We start from the raw sequence: 19,153 nt of genomic DNA on the forward strand, positions 1-19,153 counted from the left end.
GATACCTCAAAGAACTAGGACTAGAGGTCACATTTGACCCAGCTATTCCCCTGCTGGATATCTTCCCCAAAGAATTAAAAGAATCATACCACAGTGGGCCAGGGATTTAGCTCAGTGGTTCCAGTGCCTGCCTTGCCAGTGCAAGGTCCCGAGTTCAATCTCTGGTGCCAAAAAACAAACAAACAAAGAATCATACCACAGTGATATATGTACACCCATGTTCATAGCAGCACAATTTGTAATAGTTAAATCTTGGAAGCAGCCCAATTGCCATCAACTGGAGACTCTATAAAGAGAATGTGGTGGTTTTTTTTATAAAATAGAGTACTATGCATCCATAAAAAATCAGAAATTAGAGACATTTATAGCTAAATGGATGCACATTGAGGTGATACTCTTAAGTGAAATAAATAGGACACACGTGTATGAATACCGAATAGTTTCTCTGGTGTGAGAAACTGAAAGTGTAAATAAAGACTAAAAGGTATAACAGATAATGTGAAATAGGAAGAAAAGGGGCAAAGGGGAAGGGGAAGTGGGAGGGGTAGGGTAAATGAAAGAAGGGAACAGAATTAATATGAGAAAATGAAAAAATGGAAACAAAGTCTTTGTAAATAGAGAGGGATGGAGGGGTTGAAGGGAGGGCAGGGGAAGGGGGAAAAAATAAGTACCAAGAGAGATTTATGTAAAGGTGCAAATTTCCAATGATGAATGTCATTATATTGTATACCTAAAATGTAGCAATAAAATTATTTTTTTAAAAAAGAATCTCCAGAAAACTAGTGAATCTCCAGAAACAAAAAACTGGAAAATATATACATAAAAAGGTTTCCAGTGAGATCAGTATACCTGAGCTTCCAGGAGATGGTTAGGAAAGAAAGAAAGCTAGGAACAATCAGTATCAGCCACATAACAGGAGCTACTGGAGTCCCCAGCAGCCTGGTATGCAGAGGACACTAGCCAACAGCTATTACTGCTGGAAAACTAAACAAGAGATCTGAAGGTCTCAGGGAATGGAGTCCAAGGCCCTCAGTTCATACACTTCCTTTCTTGCCGTCCAATGTCTGGAGGACTGAGGCATTGACATCTAGTTAAAGCATCACCTTCTGTTTGTCACTGGGGTTTGCACTGGCCTGAGTAGGCTTACACTCATTCTTGTGGCATGCAGGAAAAGTGAGAAAGACTGAGCCAAGCTGTACAACCACATTTTAAAGTTGTTTATTCTTGAGGCACATTTTAAGATCACTCAAATACCGATGGCCAGAGCAAGGATAATATTAGTAGTGTGAGGAAATGTCCTTCTCCTAATAGAAGAACAAGAGAACAAACATCTAAACAATAATACAGTCTATCACAACTACATATTATAACCACTTATCTTCAGGAGGTTCAGCTTTAAAATGGAAAAATGTTACTGCTCTTTCTACAGTCCGTACTTCAAAGATGCTACTCAGCTGATCTACCCACTTATTCAGTAAATATTACTAAGTTTTTTGGAAACAGAAGATATACTTGTGAAAAGTCAGACACATAATATAAATGGGTAACAAATAATTGTCTGTCCCTTTATAAGTATTCAATACAGAAATTAGCCACAAGTATAGGTCAAAAAGGATGTAAAAATTGATTTAATGGAAAGCTTAAGTCTCTCAATAAGTGGAGATAATAACTTTGTAGAGATAATAACTTTGAAAGATAAGCCAAAAAAAGTGGCAGAGGCTGGAGATCATTTATCAGAAACAATGAGGATAATTTCAGTATTAGATAAGATGTTACTTTTGAGTCACCAAATTTGTGGTTCAATTCCTCGTTTTTATTCTAGATAAAGTCGTCACAAAAATCCCAGTTGCCAAGGCCAATCTATTTCCTTTCACATATATAATGATATCACTTTGGAAAGTTATTTGTCTTCCTTAATCATATGATGAGTCTGTGAAAATAGAATGACAAACCCTCACCTATCTGAACAAATTGTCAGATGTGACTGGTACATCTGTGAGGAATGAGAGCTCACCCTTCTGTCATAGAAAATTGCCAAAGAAGAAACTCTGCATTATCCTGAAATTTTTTTTCCTCTGCAACTCAATCAATCATCCACTCAGTCCTGAGCTGGTGGGTAAGAAATGAACTTTCCATCTACACATCCTTTCTCTGGAATAGACTGAGCACATGATCACGAATCTGCTTAGTCTTGACGCCATAGATAATGGGATTAATCTTGGGTGGGAACAAAAGATAAAAGACAGCAAGGAGTATGTGGACATGAGGGGCAGCCTGGCGAGCCACACGATGCATGACTGATGAGATAACCACAGGTGTATAAGTTGACAGGATAGCACCTATGTGAGACACACATGTCCCAAATGCTTTGTAGCGGGCTTCCTGAGAGGCAAGCTGGAGAACTGCCCGAAGGATGAAAATATAAGACAAAATGATGAACAGCAGATCCAACACCACAATAAACATGGCTACAACAATGCCATAGATATTATTGAAGCGGGTGTCCCCACATGCCAGCCTTACCACAGCCATGTGTTCACAGTAGGAGTGAGCAATCACTCGGCCCCGGCAGTAGGGGAAGCGTTGGAGCAGAAAGGGGAGTGGAGTCATTAGTGTCACAGCCCGTACCACAGTGGCCATGCCAATCTTGGTGATAAGGGGCCCAGTCAGGATTGTGGTGTAGTGTAGTGGCTTACAGATGGCCACGTAGCGGTCAAAGGCCATGGCCAGGAGCACTGCTGACTCCATGATAGAGAAGGAATGAAGAAAGAACATCTGGACCAGACAGCCATAGAAGTTAATCTCTTGGTCTCTGAACCAAAAAATAGCAAGCATTTTGGGCAGTGTTGTAGAAGACAGGACCAGGTCAATAGATGCCAACATGGCCAGAAAGAGGTACATGGGTTCATGGAGGGCTGCATCAGCCTGGATAATGAAGAGAAGGGTACAGTTTCCCAGCAGAGCCAGAGTATAGGCAAAGCAGAAGGGAATGGACATCCAGATGTGCAAGTGCTCCAAACCAGGGATTCCTGTCAACAAGAAGGCCCCTGGATGTGTTGAGGTAATATTAGAGGCTGACATGACTCCTAGAACCTCTCCTTGTTAATGTTTACAGCAGTCTTTCACTTTCTATAATATACATAATAGATTTCAACCTCTAATATCTCACCATGGGGTATTAGATTTTATTCCCATTGCTATACCTTAAACAAAATAAGCCAGTAGTCCTGAGACACATGGAGAAGTATAATCCATGTGTCCTGAATTTCTTTGAGTATGTGGAATATTAAATATCCATACAACTGATGTCATAAGGCAACATTCATAAAGAAATGAAGAATAAGATATATGCTCCATGTTCTAGATATCTGGAAACCTTGAAGGTAAAGAAGAAAATCAATATGTTTAAATAAATTCTTTACCACATACCATTCTACCTTCTAGTCAAGCTAAACTCCCAAACAGAAAAGCCAATTTTCTGTCCTAAAATCTCAGACTTAAGAACATGCATAAATCAAGTAAACTCTGTAACTTTTAACACAATAATTAATCACACAATGTATATTGTCTCTAGGATTACATTATCTGATATTGTTACCAATAGCCATGTGTGACTATTTAAATATATATTTAGTAAAATAAAAATTTAATTCCTCAGTCATGCAAAAACAATTTTCAGGTGTTTAATAGCTATATATGACTATGGCCACCATATTGGACCATTCAGATAAGATTATTTTCATCATCAAAGAACATTCTATTGGAAAGACCTGCTCTGGAATGCATCTTCCATATCCTCCCAACACTCACAAATCTCTGTAAATACAGCTCTAACTCCAGCTTATTTAAAAGACTTTTTTGAGGTTCTCTATAAAAATTCTTAACTACCTATTTATATTTATACCAAAACATTTAATAATATCTATATTCTGACTCTCATTAGAATTTGAAACATTCTTATCATCATTCCATTCCCATTACTTCCCTTCAGTTGCTTTCACTGGGAAGACAAATGATTTCCATGATGAAGTGCCATGGTCCTTTACCTACCTTTAAAAACTCTACCTCTCAGCAACTTTCATCTAAATTGAGGATTCTATCCTTTAAACCTACTCTTCTCTTGAAGAATCCTATTTCCATATCCCTAGCTTATTATGTCAGTATCCTGCTTCTATCCTATCTCTAAAAGTTGAATTTCTTCAGGTCTCAAGCTTGGATTCTGTTCAGTTTTTATAGTCACACAAAACTCAGTGAATACATTTGGTAAGGTTAGTGGAAAATATGTATTTCAACTTAGTGGGTTAAGGAAAAATCTATGAACAAAACTGATCTTAGAAATTTTTCTCTAGAGGCTTTAGCATAATAAAAACATAATTAAATTACATAGTATGTATGATAGATGATGTTAACTGTTACTTTTAAAAGGAAATGGAGAAATGAAAGTGGATCGTAGAATAGGTAGAAAGGGGAGAGAGTAATATTAAATTGTAGGTCTAAAATGTAGGCTTTGCTGAAAAATGAAACTGAGCAAAAAATAAGAAACTAAACCTTAGTTTCATTTCCTCAAAAGGTAGAACCTATGATTTCATGAGGATTCCATGCATATTGTTAATATGAGACAATCGTGCCAGTGAATAAGAATAGGATAAAAGAGTAAAACAGGAAATCAAGGAAGATGAATCCAAAGGTGCGCTTCTGAGCTAGATAATGCTCTCATGTCCAATACCACATGAAGAACCATGTAGAAAGAACCTCATAGTTGTCCCCTCCACCTTATTTTGTCTTCCACTAACTGCTCTCCAATCCTCACTCAAGGAGTGACCCAAAGTGTTGATTTCATCATACTTCAAAGTCCATATTTGCACCAAAATAGTTGAGCTGTCCTCCAAGGAGCAGGATGTAGCTGAGTAAGGCAACACTGGTACTTCAGCAGTTGCCACAGCAATGGCTGAAACAAAAAAGATGCGATGAGAGGATGTCAGAGCGGCATGAAAGATGGAGGACAAGGCAAGTTACACCTGGGCAACGAACACTCTCCAAAGGAACAGCCAGACCTAGTGCCCTAGGATATAAATATGTCTAATGTTCAAATATCAGCTGGGAGGCCCATGCAGCTAGAATGAGTAGGAGAACAACAGAGATCAGAAAGGACCAGGGCAGGCGACAAAACACTTTGTAGGCCTTTGTAGAACTGCAAAACACATTTCTCTTAGACTTTGGTCTTGGCAGAAAAGAGACATATTTGACTTAAGTTTGCTCTGACATCTGCCATAAGAGCCTAAACAGTTAAGGGTAAGAGCCTCTCCACTATTTCTCCTGCTATTTCAGTAATCTGGGCATGGAAAATACTTGGCTGAGTACATGGTGAGAAATAATTGGATTTTGGATATACAAGGTATGATATGATTGTTACGATTACTTATTAGTATGTTTGTGGTGCATATTAAATACATTCATTATGGAAAATTGGTATATGTACACACTGCATCTTGGTCCTTTTTACTTCCACTGCCCCCTCCTCCTTCTATCTCCCCTCATCTCCAGGTCCTCTTTCCATTTCCACAAAGTTTATCTCTCTATTTCTTATATCTTATTTTGCTCTTTAAATTATTTTTATAATTGATTACAGAAGACACAGTGCCACTAATCTCCCTCAAAATACTCCCCTTTTCTTCAAACACACTTATCCTATTGTCCTTGCCACTTTCTCAAGCAGTTCTGGCAGTCCTTTTTCTTGGATGTTTTTTGTTGTGCTCTTGTGGTTGCCTAGAGGTCCTGAATGAATTCAAAACCTTCACCTTTCATGGTCATTTTGACTTTGGGGAAGAGTCAGCAGTCACAAGATGCCAGATTCAATAAATAAAGCATATGAGGACACACCTCCATTGGATAGTACTCAGCAGCACCATTCACCATACATTTGATCACACCTCATAAAGACATTCATGAATGAGGACTTCTAGAGCTACTTCAGAGAGTGACAATAATGATGGGATAAGTGTTTAAAGTTAGAAGTATTTTGACAGTGATTGATGGCAGTGTGTCTTTTACTGTAAATGTTTCATCTAAACATTCACTGCATATTTTGATCACATCTCATATATGAAAAATGCAATGGGTTTTTTTTTACAAATTAAATATAGGTTGTGACTGAAAAGGGAATCTAAGCTATCAGGATTTTTACCATAAGCAACCAGAAGGAAGGAATTGCTCTTGACTGAAATGAGAAAGTTTTTGATGGGGAAATCAAGATTATCAACTTTAGACAGATTGAGATCTCTGTTGGAAATCTAAGTGAAGATGTGATATTTGGATATGAGTCTTGAGTTTGAGGGTGATATTTTGGTTGTTAATATAAACTTAAAATCATTGGGAAACAGATAGTATTTAAAGCCATGAAGGTGATTGAGATTAAAGAGATAGTTTTCATGAAGAAAAGAACACAGAAATGAACCACAGAATTTAGAATTGGGACAATTGGGAATTGAGGCACATTGACAAGTCAACAATTTAGAGGTCAACTCGTAAAATAGAAAATATCTGGGATAATGTGCTGTAGTGGGAAATTACTGAACATAGTATATTAGGAGGAGGAAATTATTACTAGATAATAATGCTACTCATGAATCACCTAATTTGAAAAAAGTTGGCCTTGTGTTTAGACATGCAGATTGTAACGAGGCAATTTTGGTAGAGTAGCAGGAGGCAGTCTGATTTACCTGAATTATGGTAGAAAAAAAAAGAGAAGTTAACAGAGGTCATAACTTTGAGGAATCTTGCTACAAAGGACAGCAAGTAATCAGGGCACTGACTGCAGCAGGAAATGGAATCAAGAAGTGTTTTTGTTCACTTGTTTTTAAAAAGGGTAATTTAGGGCCCGGGATTTAGCTCAGTGGTTTCTCTGCCTGCTACACAAGTGCAAGGACCCGAGTTCGATCCCCGGTACCAAAAAAAATTTTTTTTAATTAAAAAATAAAAAGGGGAATTTAGCCCAGGATTTAGCTCAGTGGTTCCAGCATCTGCCTCACAAGCACAAGGTCCCAAGTTTGATTACCAAAAAACAAAAAGATAAATAAATAAATAAATATAAAAAGGGGAATTTATAGCATGTTTCAGAGTTAGAGGGAATGAAGAAAAATCAGGGAATATTGTTTCAAAAATATCCTGGAGCATTGCCATCTTCTCTGTTTATTTACCATGAATTTTGTTACCATATCTTGAACCCTCAAATATAAATGTACACATTTTACCTTCCTCTAAGGTCCAAGCTAGTATATTCAACTGTCTCTACCTATCAGTCTCACATATACCTCAAACCTATCACACTGATGCAAAAATCTTGACTTCTTCCTTTGAGTGTCTCTCTTATTTCAGAAGATAAAATCTTGTCCAACCAGCTGCTCAACCTAGGATCAAGTCATTTTTGGTCTTTCTCTTCTTGTGCCATAGTCAATTCATCAACAATTACTAGGGGAGAATCCTCTAAGTTTTGATTTTTAAAAAACTTATTTTTACTCTTTTTAAAATTGGTCATATAGATCAATGGGTCTCATTTTAGCAGATTCATACATGCACATAACATAATTTGATCAGAAAATGCCTATTTTAATCAGTATTGTTCAAGCCACCATCACCTCTCAACTGTTGTTACTTTCTGAACATCCTTCAACCTGCCTACCAAGCCTTATGAAAAGAAAATGGAATCTCACCTAATTTCTTCTCCCAAACTCAGGATGTCTAACAATTCACGAATTTTATTTCTTTTGAATCTTATCTGAAATCTTCCCCAACCAGAATGAAAGTCTCAGTAGAAGAGGGAATGGAGCCATTTTTCTTCACATAATATCCAGAACACAATTCTTTGTGGATGGTTTGTCCAGAATATACTGTTTCAGGAGCTAAGTTATCCTCAGTGTGCCATAGATTCTGTCTCCTATATCATTGTCTCTCCCAAAAGTGCTTAAAGAGGGCCTGTAAAACTGAAAATAAAACTAATTGGTACCCTGGTCTACCAACAGAATATGAGAAAAATGGATTCAAAAGATGAAAACTCTTTGATAGGAACATACTCACCTAAAACCCTCAAGTAGGTGGCTGATGATAGAAGAACCTCAAAGAAATGTGTTTCTTAGTACTCTTTCCTGTCTTTCCAGTTCAGACCTCATTTTCTTCCTTTCAACCAATGCAGAAGCCTTGTAAATGACAGGAAGGTACTGGGAGGGATAGGGAAAGCGATGATAGATCAGAAGCAGTAGGATCCAAACTGGATCAGTCAATGGAGACTTCCTGGAAATGGCCCACAGTCTTTAGCTCAGAAAAGAGGAAGTGTGTTGGGAAGAATGTTGACAGCATAGACAAAGCACTTGAATGAGATTGATTCAGTCTGTCTTCCCTTTTTAAAAGCCAAAATACAGACAATAAGAGGAGAGGAAAGAGAGCAGGGAACTGATGTCTAAGATGGGGACTGACTGTAGGAAGTAACTGAGAATACCCCCATCCGTTCCCACTCACTGCAACTGTCAATTCTTTCCTACTCCCCTAGTTCAATTCTGTCTGCAACCCTCTGTCTAACACACAACTCTGGACCCTTCCCATTAGCTTCATGCAAGTCCAGTGGAGATTTCTCCTTCCAGTCAGGAACTGGGGTAGGGAAGCCTAGAAAGGGAGCAGCTGGCTTTATCCTCACAAATCTCTGCCTTTCTCCAAAAGGATGTAGAAGCAGAAACTACTGCCCTTAAGGGAAGTCCTCAGGGATTCACAAAAAGCTAGAGCCTCCTCTCTCTGGGGTTGCTGTAGGAATACACCTCAGACCCAGGGCTCACACCCCAGAGATCTCCTGAAGCTCATGAACCCTCCTCATTTAGTGCCACTAATTCCTGCCTCCTAGGGGCCATGCTTTATTTGCTGTGAATACATCAGGTGGGGCCTTGTCTTTGCTGTGCTTCTGCTTGCATTTACTGCCTTACTTGCAGTATCTTCTAAGAAAGAAAGCCTCATTGGAATCCACATACTGCAATCAATTCCTGTCCATGATTTGGAAGGCTAGGAATTCCAGCCTAACCTAGCCAAAATCATCCATTGGGTGTTTTGTTTTGCATTTATAACACTCATTGACCTTAGCTATGCTGTAATATCCAGCTTGTGACTTTGGATGGCACATCTCTGATTCTTGATTGGTTTCCTATTTATAAGGTAGAGACAATGTTCACAACTTTTCCTGACTCACAGCATAGTTGGGAGGATCTAAGTGTATGATGGAGAGGCCACTCTGAATATCATTACTTGTTCATAGTTACCAAGCACCTATAAATAATAAAGGGTGGTCTCTCTACCTACAAAATAACATTTATGTTTTGCAAAGACAAAGAAAGAAGCTATTTGTTACCAGGATTCCACATGGACTTTGCCTGCTCTAACTCCACATAATAGAAAGCAATCTCAATTACTCTTATTCCCTCCCCACAGAGGTGTCCTGGGTTTAATGTCATTTTCCCTATTGTTCCTCCCCCAGAAATCTGACCCTCTAAGATGCTGAGCAAAAGTGAAATTCCTACATGGTACAGTTAACACTGCAGCCTAAATTAACCATGAACAGTCAAACCAAGGGAATATAAAAAAATTACCTCACTAAAAGCTCGAGAGGCAAAATTGGTGTCAGGGGCAGAAGGAAGACAGAAAAGTCAGCCGTGCGTTAGAGGAAGCACAAGATGGAACAGGTCATCTGAGTTAACTTAGAGGTGTCCTGCTTACAGGAGATAGGGAGCTGGGCCCTGGTCAGGGGAGGCTGAGGGACATAGGTTTAATCAAGTGAGAACAGCTTGAGTCAGAGCTTTTAGAGATCCTAGATAAAGCAGGCAGGGTTCTAGGGACAAAGACCTTATTTTGCCTTTCATTTCTTTCTGAGGATATAAGCCTGGTGTCACTGGGATGGGAAAGAGCAGCCAGGATGGGGCATGACCATGGTTCAGACTGCAGAGAGATGCTAGGACTTCACAACAGTTCAGCTCTGTTGAAATCAATTGAAAGAAATATTCATTTCTATTCAGCTACATATTTATTTTTTTCTGATGTTCCTCATTCCTCACAGCCTTTTCATGTTGTTATTGAACCATTTTCCTTCTTCTGGAAGAATTATTTTTATTTTTGCTTTTATTGCTGCACTAACAGTGACACATCCTAGCAATAATTGGTAGTAAGACTTGCTTCCTCACCTTCATTCATGAAAGATTATCTTTACTAGGAACAGAATTTTATTTCACTCATTTAAATATTTCCCATTGCATCCTGCCTTCCCTTGTTTTTGCCAAAGTCAGCTGTCAGTCTTAAATATGTCTCCTCATATAAAGTGCCCTTGCCCCCAACCTAGACTTTTGCTAAGACTTTAATTTTTGCACTTCTATGTAACTAAATGCAGTTCTCATAATATTTTATACTGTTCGGGGATAACTAAGCATCTTGATCTTTTAGGCACCTTTTAGGCCATTATACGGACTCTGTGTAGTTCTTCCTTTCACAAAAAAAACCCAAATTTTAAGCAAAGAAGTAACATAGTTTGACATATTTTTAAAGTTTTCTCTGGACTTTGTATAGATAACAACACAAAAGGGTGATGGAAAAGAAGGGGGTTGACTTAACAGTCCATTGCATTAATCCAGAGCAAGAGGATGGTGTCTCTGATGTGTGGTGGCAGCACAGAATGAAGTAATTATCAGATTTTGTATATATTTGAAAAAAGTGCTAATGGATCTATTAAAAGAGTATATATAGGATGTGAGAGAAAAGGGATTTCAAATTAACACCAAGATAAGCAATTTATATTCTTATTGAAAACATAAGTTATGCAAGATGCGCAAAGAGAGTTGCATGGTGTATAAAGATCAGTCAGCACATGATTTATTCAAATGATTTATTCTTATTAATAAGAAGGATTGGATTGGCTATAAGGATGGAGAGGTAAAAAGAAGCCAAAGAGGGGCTGGGGGTTTAGCTCAGTGGCACTGTGCCTGCCTCACAAGCACAAGTTCCTGAGTTCAATCCCCAGTACCAAAAAAGAAAAAAAGAGGAAGTCAAAGAATGCAAACTGGCTAAGTTAAAGAAATAAGTTTCTAATGAGCAGGGATATCTCACTTGGAATTCGCATCCCTGGAATGTTGCAAATTTCCCAACACTGGGAGAGTCAAAAGCTGGAAAACACCTGTCAGTGATGAGGGTTTCTACATTGCATGTACTGTTGAAGCACACCCAAGTCTTGAGTGGAAGGATCATCATTTCCAAAGACTTTGTACATTCTCGGGCTTCTCGTAAGCAGATAAAACTTGAAGATGTCTTTGGGTTTTTATTTGAAGTCACCAGAAGGCCAGGGAGTCACAACTCATCAAATTACTGAAGGGAAAGAGTAAGAACTCTGTATAACAGTCTTGGAAGTATGGCTATTTTCACCATACTGGTTCTTCTTACTCAAGAACAAAGAATATCTTTCCATTTTCTGATACCCTCTTCAGTCTCCTTTTTCAGAGTACTGTAGTTTTCAATGTGAAGGTCTTTTACTTCCTTCATTAAATTGATTCCTAGGTGTTTCCTTTTTCTGGATGCTATTGGGAAAGGTATTCTTTCCCTAATTTCTCTCTCATTGAGTTTGTTATTTGTGTACAGGAAGGCTATTGATTTTTGACTGTTGACATTGTATCCAGCTATGCTATTGAATTTGGTTATTAAATCTAGAAGTCTTTTGGTGGAATTTTTGGGGTCTTCTATGTGAAGTATCATGTCATCTGAAAATAAGGATAATTTAACTTCTTCCTTTCCTATTCTTATTCCTTTTATTTCTTTCTCTTGCCTAGTTGCTCAGATTTGTCATAAATAACTTTCATCAGATTAAGATAGAGACCACCTAGTCCAATTTCCTCAAGGGTTTTTATAATGAATCAGTGTTGGACCTTGTCAAATGCTTTTTCTGCATCTATTGAGATGATCATATGGTTTTTGTCCTTGACTCTGTTAATATAGTGTACTACATTTATTGATTTGCATATGCTGGACCATCTCTGCATTCCTACAATGAATCCTACTTGGTCATGACTTATAACCTTCTTGATGATTTGCTGCATTCTGTTTGCCAGTATCTTATTGAGGATTTTTGAGTCTATGTTCATGAAGGAGAATGGCCTTTGTTGGATCCTTTTCTGGTTTTGGTATTAGGGTAATGTGTGCTTCCAGGAATGAATTTGGGAGTATTTATACCCTTTTAATTTCATTTAAAAGTTTGATAAGTAGCAGCATTAGGTCTTCTCCAACTTTCTTATAGAATTCAGTAGTGAATCCATCAGGGCCTGGACTTTTCTTTGTTGGTTTTTAATTACATCTTCAATTTCATTGACTAATATTGGTTTATTTAGAATTTTTATATCTTCTTGATTCAGCTTTGGTAATTCATATGCATCTAGGGATCTGTCCATTTCTTCTGTGTTTTCCATCTTATTAGAATACAGGTTCTCAAAGCAGGTACTGATGATCTTCTAGATTTCTGCAGGATCCCAATCAAAATACCAATAGCATATCCCACATAATTAGAGAAAAAATACTAAAATTCATTTGGAACCAGAAGAGACCTAGAATAGCAAAAGCAAATCTGGGCAACAAAGGCAAGGCAGGGGGCATCACAATCTTTGACTTGAAATTTTACTACAAAGCTACTATGATAAAAAGAAAAAAAAAAGCATTTTATTGGCAACCAAAGAAAACAGACCCAAGGATCATTGGAATAGAATAGAAGGTGCAAAAACAACTCCAAACACACTCATCCACCTTATCTTTGATGAAGGAGCCAAACACCTTCACTGGAAGAAAAATAGCCTCTTCAATAAATGATGCTGGGGAAAAAATTGGCTTTCCACATGCAAAACACTAAAACTAGATCCATGTCTCTCACCATGCACTAAACTAAAGTCAAAATGTTTCAAAGATCTAAACATTAAAACAGAAACACTAAATCTACTGGAAGATAGAATAGGTAAAGCTCTTGAAGACATAGGTGTAGACAAAGACTTTATGAACAAAACCCCAATCACTTAGAAAATATCACAAAGAATAAACAACTTGGATCTCATCTTATTAAAAAGGTTTTGCACAGCAAAAGAAACTACCAACAGAGTGAAGAGACAACCTACATTGTGGGAAAAAATATTGCCAGCTGTGCCTCAGACAAAGAACTAATATCTAGAATACACAAAGAACTCAAAAAATCAGACCCACCCAAACTTAAAGACCCAATGCAAAAATGAGCATCTGAGATGAATATACACTTCTCAGAAGAAGTAAAAATGGCAAATAAATATATGAAAAAATTTTCAACATCACTGGTGATTTGAGAGATGCAAATCAAAACAAAGCTGAGATTCCATTTCACTCCAGAAAGAATGGTTGCTATCAAGAAATCAACCAATAACGAATGCTTATGGGTTGTGGAGGGAAAGAAACCCTTCTCCACTGTTGGTGGGACTGATGCAACCACTGTGGAAATCAGTGTGGAGATTCCTCAAAAAAGTAACACTAGGGCTTCCATTCAACCCAATCATTGCCCTTCTTAGTATCTTCTTGAAAGAATTAAAAGCATCATACCACAGTGATATATGCACACCCATGTTTATAGTGGCACAATTTGCAATAGCTAAATCCTGGAAACAGCTCAAATGCCCAACAGTTCACAAATGGATAAAGATGATGTAGGGTTTTTATACAATGGAGTACTACTCTGCCATAAAGAACGATAAGCTGGAGACATTTCTAGCTAAATGGATGCACCTTAAAACTGTACTCTAAAGTGAGATAAATCAGACACACATGTTTAAATACACATTGTTTCCCTGATGTGAGAAACTGAAAGTGGAAATAAGGACCAACATGTATAATAGATATTGGGAAATGGGAAGAAAATGTTCAAAGGAGAAGGGGAACAATGGAACGGGAGGGAGAAAGGAAAGAAGAGACAAGATAAAAAAGAGAATAGAAGGGCAAAATGAAAACAAAGCTTTTGTAAATAATGAGGGGAAGAGGGGTCTAAAGGAGGGAAAGAGAATGGGGAAAAAAGAAGCAAGATATGTCATGTACAGGTACAGATTCCCTATGATCAATGTGATCATTGTGTGTATCTAAAAATGCACCAATAAATGTTTACCTTTAAAAAAAAAAAGAGTAAGAACTCTGTGAGGATTCAGTAAAGCCAGCAGTTTGAGTCCAGAGGGCAACAGAAGACCCAGACCTGTGAGCCCTGAAAAAACTGGAGTCTCAGGGCTTCAATATGTTTTTTTCCATTGTGTTAGGGAAAAAATACATGAAGATTCTGATATCCTCCCACTTCCTACTGAACGCTCCTTGCAACGGCGGCTTGCCACCCACCTCACTCTTCAGTCGCCCTTCACCTTTCTTTTGCATCCTTTCTCTGGAGTAGTCCTAAGACCCGCTCCCGAATCTGCTTGGTCTTGACACCATAAATGATGGGATTGACCATGGGTGGGAAGAGCAGATAGAAATTGGCAAGAAGAATGTGAACATGAGGGGCAGCCTGACGAGCTACACGGTGCATGACTGACGAGATGACTACAGGTGTGTAGAAAGCTAAGATGGCACCTATGTGAGACACACATGTCCCAAATGCTTTGTAGCGGGCTTCCTGAGAGGCAAGCTGGAGAACTGCCCGAAGGATGAAAATATAAGACAAAATGATGAACAGCAGGTCCAACACCACAATAAACATGGCCACAGCAATGCCATAGATATTATTGAAGCGGGTGTCCCCACACGCCAGCCTTACCACAGCCATGTGTTCACAGTAGGAGTGAGCAATCACTCGGCCCCGGCAGTAGGGGAAGCGTCGGAGCAGAAAGGGGAGTGGAGTCATTAGTGTCACAGCCCGAGTCACAACGGCCATGCCAATCTTGGTGATAAGGGGCCCAGTCAGGATTGTGGTGTAGTGTAGTGGCTTACAGATGGCCACGTAGCGGTCCAAGGCCATGGCCAGGAGCACTGCTGACTCCATGATGGCGAACGAGTGGAGAAAGAACATCTGGACCAGACAGGCATAGAAACTGATCTCTTGATCTCTAAACCAGAATATGGCCAGCATTTTTGGCAGTGTTGAAGAGGAAAGAACTAAATCAATAGCTGCCAACATGGCTAAAAAGAAGTACATGGCTTCATGAAGGGCTGAATCAGCCCAAATGATAAAAAGGAGGATGCTGTTGCCAAGCAGGGCCAACGTGTAGGCTGAGCAGAAGGGGATGGAGATCCAAATGTGAAGGTGCTCCAGGCCTGGGATGCCCACCAACAAGAAGACCGCTGGGTGGGTTAAAGTCATATTACAAGCTGACATCGCCACTGGGAATTCTCTTCTTCCTCATCTGTGTCCACAGAGCCTTTCTATCATCACCAGAATTACACTTCTCAAGTTCAGATCCTGATCATGTATGTAGAAGTATTAGGCCTCTTTCTCATTTTTGAACCTTAAAAGAAATTAGAAAATAGTCGTAATGATCATCATGAAGGATTACGCATGATCCTTACCTTCAAGGTGTTTATAGAATCATTGATTTGTCAGGACATTATATACCGGTAGAGCTAGTATCAAAACTCAGCCTCACTGAGTAATCAAGTGGAAAAAGCTTTTCTGTAGCATACATGGCCAAAAGCATGTTCATAAAGGATGTAGACTCCTGTTTAAATCTTACCCCCAAAACATTCATTGCCTTTCACTGTTTCCCTATTGCCACCCAGCTCAAACTATTCTAGTTACAAGGGAAAAAATTTTTTCTGCAGTGTTAACCTTGGCTGTATGAGAAATAAATAAGCCTAGTACCTTCAAAATCACTTCTTTACAAGTTCCATAGATATTTTTATCTAGAGAGGTTTCTTAGGTCCCTATTTGATACTCAGAAAAGTCTTCAACTAAAGCCCTAACTCCAGCTGGTGAGAACATGAGAATCCTTTTTGTTCTCTCTCACCTAACTTGAGTTCAACTTCCTTCTCTACATGCTCTCCCCTCTCCTAGTTCCTCTTCTATCTTTCATAACATTCAGACAAGATGCACTATTCCTATCTTCCTATCTTTTTTCCTAACCTCTGACCTTGTCACTCTTGTTTTTCCATCTTGGATTCTTTTCTTTTTCTATCTCCTTTCCCCCCTTTATTATCATTTCCTTTGAAAATATTTAAACCTTTTTTTTCCAAAAATTTTGACCTGTGCTTTCATCTCTTCTTTCCCAGTTCCTACATGAAAGTTTTCCTTTAAGGATTTTGAAACAATCCTGCAAAACACTTGGCATATACCTGAAACATAGAAAGCAGTCAGTGAATGTGGGTGTTATTTTTAATTAAAATTAAAGATTACTGACAATCCTGTGGCTGGAAAATGTCAAAGATAAATTTGAGTTTTGAAAACTCTTGTTTCCTTCCTTCAAATCTAATGTCTTAAATCACTACACTCTTCTGCTTCTACCTTGTTCCATAAGCAGTTCAAATCCAGCATATTCAAGGTACAGAAACGTAATGCAAACTCAGTACCACGCTACAGGGGAAAGTTTTGGAATCTAAAGACTTGGCCCTAAGTAACAATTACTATCAGGTCACCAGTGGAAACTAATGCTAATGACCGTGTGAAGGCCAAGCCTCCCCACGGGCACGCGGAGAAAGGTTCATTTAGTCCATATAGTCCTTTGTTCCGTGAGTTAATTGATTCCCTAATAAGAACAACACACTAAGCCACTCATCAGCATCAGGGCAGCATCAGAGCAGCATCAGAGCAGGAATTTTGGAGCTGCAGCTCCAGAGCTCAAGAGCTGGGTGTCTTTATTCCTTAAGCAAAAAATAGCTACAAAACAGCTATAGTGCTCTCTAGTTTCGCAGCAGTCATAGTGCCTTATCAGCTTACTGGGACATGGTGAGACAAAACACTAGCCCAGTGACCTTGGTCATGCTGCACATGCATGGTTAAGTATGTGAAGTCATTCTTATATAACTGTGGCCCATTATGCGCATGTCCCTGATAGTGGACTCATATCCTTAAGTGTCCTCAAGTGTCCCTGAGTGCACTTGTTTCCCGGGGTTTGAGTCTAATCAGAAGTGGCACCCCACAGATAGGTAACTTTAAAGTTTTTCCTTCCTCATCTCTCTTGCCTCCCATGACCATTTTACTGAGTTTTATTGTGAGGAAAGATGAAACCATGAGAACAATCCTTGTAAACTACAAAGCAGTGTAAAAATGCTATTGGTCATTATAATCTTCCTACAATAAATCTGCCTTTCTTTTGAAAAGTGTATTTTCAATAACATCAGATTATTTTGAATATATAACATATATTTTGAATAACTATCCTGCATTCCTTGGCCTTTATCTTCTTCTAACACCCTCAACTATACTCCCCTTCACAGCAAAACTTGTTCAAAATGTGCCACTGGGTTAGTTGGTACATGCCTGTAATCCCAGCTACTCAAGGGTCTCAGGTAGAAGGATGGCAATTTCAGGGCTGGGCTAGCAACTTAGCAAGACCCTGCTTAAAAAATTAAAAATTAAAAATTAAAGGGCTGAGGATATAGCTCATTAGTAGGGCATTTATTTTGCATCACGTGAGGGGCCCTGGGCTCATTCTTCAGTCCCGCCAAAAAATCACTAAGCTATTGTTAGGTAGATTTAAAAGTTCTGAACTCCTATTGCACAGTAGGGTGGTATAGATAATGATAATGTACTATATATTTCAAAAGGCTAAAGAGGATTTTTGCATGTTTTCACTTAAATGATAAATGTGTGAGACTATAGATATGTTCACGGATTTGAGCATTGTACAATGTGTACATGTACCAAAACATCACATAGTATCCCATAAATATTTACAATTTTGTTTTCGTGTATCAGTCAAAAGTTTTAAAATTTGATTCTGTACTTTTTTCTCTCATTCAATTTTCAATCCCTTCTGACCTACCTTCCACTCTACTACTCCTCTTATGGTAATATCTTTATCTTGTCATTGCTTCTTTTACCCTCCCTCTCTTCTCCTTTTGGATGCTCTTTTATTATCCTCTTACTCAAATTTCTCTCCATTCTCTCCTTAATTTCTCAATTTTTACTATCTCTGTTCAGAAAACCCTCAAACGTGTACCTTCTACTGAGTTGCAGACTAGAGTATCCTACCTCCTATTCTACATCCCATCTTTTTGGAGATGTCTCACAGACATCTCAGATAAAACAGAGCTAAAACAAGTCTTATTTCTCTACCAACCACTTCTCCATGTAGTGCATATCACTGCCATCAGAAACCCAGGTGTAATCCTTGATTCAACCCCATCCCTCTTCCTTGGCTACCAATTCATTACTAAACGTGGTCAACCTACGAAACATGTTTCAGTAACCAAGTTTCCTTTTCCTCTGCTAGCACTTGTGGTTTAGTTTGGTTTGAGCCAGGGTCTCACTATGTAGCCTGGACTGGCCTTGACCCTCAGTCACCCCTCCTCAGACACCCAAGTGCTGAGGTTAGTACTCACATTTAAATTGTCATCTTTCATCTGGATGACAAAAACCTCCTACCTCATCTCTGTGGCATATGAATAATAATAACAATCCATTCTCTGTATTACAGCTACAAATACCATTTTAAAAGGCTAATTATACCACACTAAGTTTTGGCTGAAACCTTCATGGGTTATCACTGTATTTAGGATAGAATCCACATCTTAACCCATTCTCCAGCCTCATTCCTTTCCACATCTCTTTCATTACATTCCAACCACACAGCCTCCTACCAGATTCTAAAGCTCATGAAGCGCTTTCCTAGTCTGTGACAATGGCCCTCAGCCCTGGCCCCACATTCTCTCCCACACTTCCTTCTCTCTCTTCCCTCTGTGCCTTCCTGAATTCATGTCCCTCTCTTGCCTGAGTCACTATAAAGACCTCCGTAGTTTCTACCCACATTCAACTTGTCTATTGCAATGTGACAGACCATATATTTTATTTCCCTTCTGAAAACTACTGGAAATGGAATGGGATTGCATTATGACAAGAAAGAAACACTAAACATGGCTTAAAATGTCTTCTTGCTTAAATATTTTGCCCTCACTCCTACCACTTCTCTAAATATTCATTCTAGTTTCAACCACACTGGCTTATCTG

General features: G+C 38.7%; 2 protein-coding genes across 2 annotated transcripts; both read right to left on the minus strand.

The window, feature by feature from the left end:
• Positions 1-2,136: 2,136 nt before the first annotated feature.
• LOC101710046 (olfactory receptor 52K1) lies at positions 2,137-3,081 on the minus strand. Its single transcript, XM_004863338.2, has one exon. The coding sequence runs from the start codon at positions 3,079-3,081 to the stop codon at positions 2,137-2,139; it is 945 nt and encodes a 314-aa protein (XP_004863395.1).
• An 11,332-nt stretch (positions 3,082-14,413) lies between these two features.
• Positions 14,414-15,367, minus strand: LOC101724753 (olfactory receptor 52K2). Its single transcript, XM_004863448.1, has one exon. It carries the CDS (start codon positions 15,365-15,367, stop codon positions 14,414-14,416), a length of 954 nt encoding a protein of 317 aa, XP_004863505.1.
• Between the last annotated feature and the right edge of the window lie 3,786 nt (positions 15,368-19,153).

Source organism: Heterocephalus glaber, unplaced genomic scaffold (assembly GCF_053883595.1).
Source record: "Heterocephalus glaber isolate CG9 unplaced genomic scaffold, H.glaber_assembly_v1.0 deba00001428, whole genome shotgun sequence".
Taxonomy (NCBI): Eukaryota; Metazoa; Chordata; class Mammalia; order Rodentia; family Bathyergidae; genus Heterocephalus; species Heterocephalus glaber.